Here is a 9,853-nt window from a genome sequence, read left to right on the forward strand (position 1 = left end):
CTTCAGAAGCAATTTTATGCTCTAACAGAACTGTATAATATATATTGTGGGTTAAAAAAAAGTTTCAGCTATCACAAAAGCAAAAGTAAAATAAACAAAAATCAATTACATGCTTAATCAAAGCGCGAAAGCGCTGTAAAGGCAGTTAATTACAGGTTGTGTGTATTTCTAGTCCAGTTATACCATTATCTTCCATAGAACAGAGGTGGTTTGTAGAATTTAAGATTCAGAGTTCTTTTGTACCTAGTTCACCTATATCTATAGTCTATGTTTACAGTATATTTTATGTGCCTCCCATGAAATGCATTTTTAGCCATGGCCTTGTCAGTTTGCTTTAAATTTATGAGTTTGACTGTCCCTTTGGTGTCTTTCGTCCCTCATCTTTAGACATATAAGAACTTTTCCTTTTCAATATAAATAGACTATTCTTAATTATTGATTGTATACACATATTCTATGACTCTCATAAAAAATAGTTCACAAAGATTGACTAGTCTCTGTACTGTGTTTATAGCAAGAACATCAAGTAACATAATGGAAAATGTACATAGTAACATGTCAACTTTTTTGATGACCATACCTGGCAACTGTCAGTATTTGCAGAGTATTTCCCCCATCGAGCTCAAGGCTCCCAAATGGAAATTTTGTAAGAGCAATTTTGTCGACTATTTTAAAGAAAACAATTAATTCAACAATGGCTATGAGCTTGTTAATGCATGAAGAAGCCAAAAACCACATTAGAATATATTTGAAGGGAATCCATGACAAATCGTCCCACTTTAAAAACAAGAGTGCACACACTGATATGTCTCGCCTTCTTTACTAATCATTGATATTATGTTGATAATCCTAATAATAAAGCTTTATTACAACTGTCACATAATCTTAACATAAACCAAGAAAACTAAACATTGACAATTGAACCATGAAAATGAGGTCAAGGTTAGATAAACCATGCCAGGTAGGCAAGTACAGCTAACAATTCTTCCATACAACAAATAAAATTGACTTATTGCTTATAGTTTAAGAAAAACAGACCAAAACACAAAAGCTTAACACTGAGCAATGAATTGTAAAGATGAGATCAAGGTCAAATAAAACCTGCGCGACTGACATGTAGATCATGAAATATTTCCATACACCAAATATAGTTGACCTATTGCATATAGTATTAGAAAAAAAGGCCAAAACTCAAAAACTTAACTTTGACCACTGAACCATGAAAATGAGGTCAAGGTCATATGAAACCTGCCAGGTAGACCTGTACACCTTACAACCATTCTATACACAAAATATAGAAGACCTATTGCAAACAGTATAAGAAAAACAGACCAAAACACAAAACTTAACTATAACCACTAAACCATGAAAATGAGGTCAAGGTCAGATGACACCTGCCAGTTGGACATGTACACCTTACAGTGCTTCCATACACCGAATTTACTAGACCTATTGCTTATAGTATCTCAGATATGGACTTGACCACCAAAACTTAACCTTGTTCGCTGATCCATGAAATGAGGTCGAGGTCAAGTGAAAACTGTCTGACGGGCAAGAGGACCTTGCAAGCTACGCACATACCAAATATAGTTATCCTATTACTTATAATAAGAGAGAATTTAACATTACAAAAAATTTAACTTTTTTTTTCAAGTAGTCACTGAACCATGAAAATGAGGTCAAGGACATTGGACATGTGACTGACGGAAACTTCGTAACATGAGGCAACCATATACAAAGTATGAAGCATCCAGGTCTCCCACCTTCTAAAATATAAAGCTTTTAAGAACTGAGCTAACATCGCCGCCGCCCCCTGATCACTATCCCTATGTCGAGCTTTCTGCGACAAAAGTTGCAGGCTCGACAAAAAAACTGCCCCAACCTGGATTACCAAATCGCCCCCCACTTGTGAACCGTGTTATATCCCGTTAATATTACCCCTGCCAACTGGTCCCACCTAATGGAAATCGGTGAAATCTAGATAAATATATTAATAACCAGGATGAATTTAGTAATGCCAACTCACCCCACTTATGGAAAAAGATGTTATCCCATGGAATATAAGTTCAATTCCATATATTGCATTATGATACATTTAACAGGTTTCTTTTCAATTATTATGCAAATAACTTAGAGCTTCAAAACTTAGTTATTCTTTAACAATCAGGGTTTTTTTAGAATTATAATTTCAGTATATATCAATAATAGTAAGTAAATTAATTTTCGGTTTGTTTGTATTCTGTGTACATTAGTTTTCATTAAAGTGGTGCGAGTTTTTATTTTTAATTATATATATATTATTAATCTAAATATTACCGTTTTTTTATAAGTAGGGCAAGTTGGCAGGAGTAATATTAAACATGATTTAACCAATTTCACATGTGGGGCGATTTGATAAATCAGTTTGTGGCGTTTTTTTTAAAAGTGGGGCGATTAGCCAGTGGGGCGACTTGTCCTGCTTCCATTTGAAGGCCCCCTTGGAGGTTTTGTATGACTATATGAACCATCTTTCATGTAAAACCCCCATGTGCATTTTGAAAAGTTGGCAGATATGTTTCTAACTCCAGGCAAAATCTACTGGTATGAATGAAAAAGAAGTTTTCAATTAAGGCTCTGTGGCCATAACAGCTGTCTCATTAGCATTTTAACCACTTCCAATATTTGCAATTAAAACAATAGAAGAAAATTATTCAACGCAAAAACAAAACTTACTTGTAAGTAAATATGAAATTCTCTTTACGGTATGAGTTTTTCTCATTGTTTGAGATTGTACAGTAGTACATGTACCTGTAACTGCTTATACCAATTTCTTATTCACTTTTGCTTGATTAACTCACTAAATATCATATACATTGTACCACATCTCCTTATTTTTATAAGCATTCCAATAACATGAACAATTGTAATTCAATTCTATATACCAAAGCAAAATGATCTGCACCACTTTCATTCACTAGTATGCATCTTTTGGCAAAATACAAGTTCTTAAATGACACAATATATATTTATTGATAAAAAAAACAAAATTTAGTATACAACTCTATAAACAGGTATAAAAAAACACAGCTGTGTCATAACTTGTGAAATCTGTGCTGAAAACACAAACGTTGATGGTATTTGATTAATTCCATATGTGAAGCTCAACATTAGCTCGTCAGTTGGTGGTGGACAGTTATAGTTCCTTTCTGCAGGCTAGGATGAATGGCTTTTCAGGAAAACCAATTTCACAAATCAAAACTTTCCTCTAGATTTCTCCTACAATATTCATCCAGTTTAGTTCTTTTGTTTTAATTGGACACCGTCCTGATTTTTAATTTTGCAAACCATTCAGTCTCTTGCTTGCAAATGGTGCATGAAATTAGGATGGGTATGGCAGTAGACAAGTGTCTTTAAAGTGGGTTTGTGCCCTGAAAAAAAGTTTTATAACTTAATTTTTTTGAAACTTGTGCAACACACATACCTAAATAACTATAACATAGAAGAGAGCAGCATTCGTGTCAATGTTTTGTTCCTGTTTACATTGTCATTGATATTTTTTTCAGAAAGCCTGAGCTCATGAATTCCTGTCATTACATCCTAAATTAACATAATTACTGCTAGCTAGCTAGAATAATTATCAGTATGCAATACGTACACTATCATTGTACAGCCCAAGTCTTCAGTATATATAATTGTTGCATTCATTCACTCCTGTGTTCAGTCGTTCAAAAATATTTAAACATCAACAAATGAACTTTAATAAGGACAAGAAAACACTAGAAACGATACGTACATACAACCCGTGTTTAAGTGTATTTGAGAGAAATATATCGGGTTAAACGATTTATAAAGGAGAAATATATTTGGGTAAACGATGTATAAAGGAGGGAAAATTGTAGATATTGCATTACGATGCTTTCTACCTAATAGCACGTGGATATGTTTACATATTTAGACTTGACCCAGTATGACCCGTACCTTGTAGGTCACCGCCGTCGACTAGACTACAGTCGTGTATAAGACAACAAAAAGCTTAAGCCTGTACTATTTGTGTGAAGTAAATGTGTTTGTTCTGTACATTTAAATTGTTTTACCTGATAGCAAGGACGTAAATCTATCCGTTTCCTTCTCAATTCACTTTGTCAAATTCTTCGAGCTTCTTCGAAACATACGTATTACTGCGCCGGAAGTGAGAAAAATATGAGAAATCCTCGTAAAATAATGCTATTTTCAATTTTGTGGAATCCATTTTGTTATATTTATTATACAAAGATAATAAAAAGTTACGATTAATTATGAATTTGATATCATTATACGGAACGTTTGTGGACTATTTTTTCCATAGCTGTAAAACGGTCATTTTGGCGGGAAATCATGTACACATACACACGTAGATTGGCTGGTACCCGATCGTAATGTTACACATCACATACACAAAAAGCTAATACCCGGAACGTAGTACCGGGAACCAGGATAATACGTAGACAACATACATAACTAATACCGAAATTGAAAACGCTTTACAGTTTCTCGTTCATAAACCGAATTCCGCTTTGAATTATAGAAGATGCAATATTAATCATGTTCAGTCGACTTTTCATTGTTAAATCAACGTCTGAACTAATTAAAGAATCTTTAGATGTCAGATAACACTCGAAATTGACCCGACCTCTTTCCGCACGGAATACACATAATGATAGTTTGTAGTCAGGTTGACTGCTTATAATGCAAAATACACACTCATAACAAGTTCTATTAAACAAACAAAACACACTGATCGTTTCTTTAGTCCCCAATGTAAATGAAAGAAATAAAAACCATATCATACCATAAAAAGAAGAGGAGAAATTCGAACATTTCCGGATCTATTTCTGGCCAAAAGACCCCCTGCAAAGATTGCGTATGAAAAGATGAACCTCATGACTTAAAAGTCAGGCCTTAAAGCACTGCCTTTAAAAATTACCTATTGAAAATGTGTTTAAAAATCCTGAAAACTTTTAAAATATATGAATAAGAAGATGTGGTGATATTGCCAAGGAGACAACTCTACAACAGAGACAAATTGATACAGAAGTATGGCAACAATTACCCCAATATTGATACAAATTCTGTATACAAAAACAATTGGATTTTCCTGTGTGTTCCAGATGATTAATAATACAAGAACAAATTTTTAATAAAGTAAATTTGGAATGTGTGACATTGATTTTCTCAATAAATAGACATGTGATAAGAATAGCCAAGTGACAGAAATCAATCCTAATAAAACCAGATGTTACATTAAATACCTATCGTAGTAGTACATGATTCCTTATTATAGTTATAAACTAAATGTATAACTTTGAGAAACTGATGTTTAATAACTACATGTATAACAGCTTGAACTTTCACTTGGAAACTCTATAGTAAAGATATAATTAATTTCTTGTTATGGTTGTATATCGTCCAGTAACAGAATAACATGCAAGTTCAGGATTCTACCATAAGTATTCATAAGATGGGAATATTCCTTTGAAAAAGACAAACCCACTGAGTTGATTGGAATTTCAAATTACTAGCACAGAAGGTAACAGTTTGAAAGAAGAGTGTTAGTTTAATTTACCCTTATGATCCTAGAACTTAAAAGCTACATGTACATGTACCAGTATTACTAGCACAGAAGGTAACAGTTTGAAAGAAGCGTGTTAGTTTAATTTACCCTTATGATCCTAGAACTTAAAAGCTACATGTACATGTACCAGTATTACTAGCACAGAAGGTAACAGTTTGAAAGAAGCGTGTTAGTTTAATTTACCCTTATGATCCTAGAACTTACAAGCTACATGTACATGTACCAGTCAACATCATTCTGGCTCTGACTTCGTCAGTCTTTCCTCTTCCTCTTAAATATTATGTAATTGGGTAGAAGCAGAACATATGTATCTATAGAATTTGGACTGACCCAGTGGAGAAAAGAAGTTAGAACCAATAATAGTCTGCATTCTCAGCCAAAAATCTACCAATAGATAATAGTGAACTGACCCAGTCAAGAGTATAACCAATGTTGTCTTCAGTCCCTACCATCACTCTACCGCTAGTCAACAATGAACCAACCCAGGGAAGAAAAGAACTGATGATCTGTTGCACATGCAGTGGAGTCTAAGCAATCACTCTACCACTAGTCAACAATGGACCAACCCAGTGGAGAAAAGAACTCATGATCTGTTGCACATGCAGTAGAGTCTAAGCAATCACTCTACCACTAGTCAACAATGGACCAACCCAGTGGAGAAAAGAACTAACTATCTACTGATCTCATGTTCATTACTATACCAATAGTCAACAGTGAACTGACTTATGCTCTACTCATCCCCTAGCCAACACTCAACAACTAGAAAACAGAGGACTAACCTACATGTAGCAGAGAATAGAACCAATGATCTACATTTTGTACTTCAGTCTCAACCAGCACTCTACACTACAATTCAACAGTGGACTGACCCAGCAGAGAATCGAACCAATAATCAACTGCAGTCTCCTCTTTTACTCTATCAATAGTCAACATTGGGCCAACTCAGTGAAGAGTAAAACTTATGCTGTCACCGAATAGAAGTTCCTTCATAAAATAAGTTCCAAAAGAAGAAAAAAATTCTGGAATACTATTTCCACAGGAATAAATATTAGTTATTGAGTATATATATTCATAACGGAAAAAATGATATGGAAAATTTATTCCAACAGAAATAGATATTATGTCAATGTTTATAACAAAGTTTCCATTGAAACTTCTGTTAGGCGAAACAAATAAACGTTGATAGTCCTACGTGTATGGTTATTGTATGACAGATCAGGGATTCCAAATTAAAGATGCATTATATATCATCAACACTGAAATATGTTGTATAAACTAAAGACATGTATCATCATTCTTCAGCTAAAGTTTAAATGAAATCTGAATTTAATGTCATTTCATTGCTCTATTGGGTCATGGGATGGAGACTAAAAATTTAAATGATACATGTATATAATATTTCAATCAAATATCTTTATCTTGCTGCTGGACCTAAATGTACCATGGCCAAAAGTGATGAGTGACAGAGTCCCTCAAGAATCCTTAGGGAGAAGCTCAAATCCTGACAGATAAAAAGATATTCTTCACTGGTGCATTTAAGAATGTTTGCTAATTGTTTACTTACTGAATAATCTAGGGTTTTTTTTTTAATTCTATAGGAGTTGGTGTTTCCTTAAATAGGAAGTGTTGTCAAGATATTGTTAACATTCCTGACCCCATCTTCTTCAATCATGTATATTTTTATTGCATACATTTTGTACAAATGTATATATAAAACAATTTCTTCGATCCTAAGTACAATGAAGTAATGATAAGCATGAAAAACACTATAAAACCAAAATAGTACTGGAATTTCACTTCTCCCTCTCATGGAAGGAGAAGTCGCCTCCTCCTTTTCAAAAATCCTACATTAGGCCCTACTTTGAAACAGATTGTTTGCACATTCTGACCCAATTTTTTTATAATAACAGACTTGATAACATCAATATCTACCCTGTCTACTGTTTTAAATGAATAATGGATAATAAGTTTTCATAAGATTATGGTGATGTTTGTCCTAATTCATGTTTTCGCCCTGTTATCTGTTGCCCTAATACCTGTTCACCCAGTGTCCATTGGCCCTATTATTTTGCATTGATGTTTAATTGCAGAATATTCATTATTAGAACAGAGTATGTTTAAAAATAGCCAATGTATGTGTATTGCTGCAACGGTGCAACCGCACAATTAATTTCCTTTAAAGGCTTTGATCTGCCTAGACCCCCCTCCCCCTTTACATAGTAGAATACTGGAATACAATGTAGGCTTCATGACTTTTCATTTATGTTTAATGATATTTGTTAACAATTCTAATTTGCAGTATAATAATAAAGTACATACTCTGCCTCATCGTATCCTTTTTGTGTTTCAAAATTTTTCGTGATATCTTTTACCGTTTGATTTTAAATTGGAATTAGAAATTGTATTTTCCCAAAGTGTTTGAGGTAAAAGCCGGAGAATCTCACCTCCTAGAAATTTAAAGTGCTACATGTATGATGTTCCAAATATGACAGTTATTTAAAGATGATTTAAAGTTTGGTACCATATTCACTGTTACAGGGACCCTGTAGACCAATGAGTTTCATTTATGAATGAGGTATGATGGTAGATCAGAATGTAATTGTGATGAATTGACTTTTGGAAAATTGAAATGTACACAAAAAATGCATGAAAGTGAAAGTCCTCTAAAATAAAGCCATATTTTTTTGGTAGATGGTGGTTCGAATAATGCTTGTAATTGTATGGGATGTAACAAACAATTCCCCAACAATTCAAATGTAAAACAAGAACCATAAATAAGCGTATTTTAGTTATATCTACCAGATTTCTGTTGTACATGACTGGTTATATTTATACCGATAATTCTATATATAAACATTTTGTTGCAGACGCATTTTGTCAGTGTCAGAGGTGTGCTTATGCACCTTATTCTGGTCAATGTATGTTTTCAATCACTTACTATCTTTCTCGTGGTCGTATCCTACTAATACAAAGTAGTCGGCCAATCGAGACATTGCATAAAATACCACAAAGTTTCACTTTTCGGTTGCATTCCCATCACACTGTCGCCATCTTGTGTACATATTCCTAAAATGCACTTCCGGGACATCCCAGTGTAAGGGGAACCACTCGTTTCTATAAAATTAGAGTTTGGCGGGATTTTTTTTATTACTTTAGATATAGATATTTATAGATTAATTTTATACTATCAGATAACATGAGTTTAATATATGCTTTGCATAAATTAAAAAAAAAAAATTGGTGCGTGGACCCTATTTTTTAAAACGACACTTTTGTTTCATTTTGCAGGAAGATTATGTTGACCAAATTTTATAAAACTGTAACTGATAGAGCATTTTTTTTAATTTTGATATTAAATAAAAGATACAATGAAAAATTACGTTTTTTCTCAATTCATGACCATTTGATAAAAATGAATTATTTTGGGGGGAAAAATGCATATTTTTTTTCGGATACTTATGAAATACAGAAATTACAAAGTATCTAACAAAAAACAATTTGTCACGGTTTATCTTCATATTTTAAAACAAAAAAGTTATATAAATGGATTTCTTTTGAAACGGAAAATACGGACAGAAATCCGAATTTTTAGTAAATATACAAAATTTTGACCTCATTTAACTCAAAAAGTAGCACATGAAGGTATATTTTCTATTACATATTTGATTTCATCAGGCAAAAATTAGCCTATATAGAAATTTTCATGAAACTGTAAATACAGGATCAAAAAAACTGTATCGTATGCCCTTTAGTTGGTTGATAGTTTAACATAAATAAAACACCAATGAATAATTTTAGTTATGCTGATCAGTGATATGTGTATAATAAGCCACAGCCATAACCTTAATTATTATTATATATATATGTCGTGTACAAGTTGCGATTTTGTACAGGTTATAACATGTACAAAAATATTGTACATGTTATAACTTGTGTAATGCAAAAATACAAGTAATAACATGTACAAACGTACCTCATACATGTTATAACCTGTACAAAATAATGCTTAAAAATGGTTTTAACTTGTACAAAATGTAAGAAACGTCGCACGATACTGGTGTCACCTAACGTTACACACTCAAAGACGTAAGACAAAATACAAACGTTCACGTTGGAATGCATGTTGTTCAGATGACTTTTTACAATAAATTCTAAAGGATTGATTTTTCCCTAAGAAAGTACTAATTTTTTTTCTTAGATAAAAGATGTTTTAAATCAGCTTTAGTTTTATTAACAAATTAAAAATAAAAAGTAACTTGAATT

At 32.9% G+C, this 9,853-nt stretch overlaps 1 protein-coding gene across 9 annotated transcripts in view; it reads right to left on the reverse strand.

Moving 5' to 3' along the window:
* LOC134685047 (myotubularin-related protein 13-like) overlaps window positions 1-8,670 on the reverse strand; it is a 64,030-nt gene extending 55,360 nt beyond the window's left edge. For all 9 annotated transcript variants that reach the window (XM_063544424.1, XM_063544422.1, XM_063544420.1 and 6 more), the window contains exon 1: window positions 8,529-8,670. In XM_063544424.1, the coding sequence (XP_063400494.1) occupies window positions 8,529-8,583 (55 nt within the window). In that variant the 5' untranslated portion in view covers window positions 8,584-8,670. The remainder of the gene's footprint in view (window positions 1-8,528) is intronic.
* Window positions 8,671-9,853: the final 1,183 nt, after the last annotated feature.

Source organism: Mytilus trossulus, chromosome 9, assembly GCF_036588685.1.
Source record: "Mytilus trossulus isolate FHL-02 chromosome 9, PNRI_Mtr1.1.1.hap1, whole genome shotgun sequence".
In the NCBI taxonomy this organism is placed as follows: Eukaryota; Metazoa; Mollusca; class Bivalvia; order Mytilida; family Mytilidae; genus Mytilus; species Mytilus trossulus.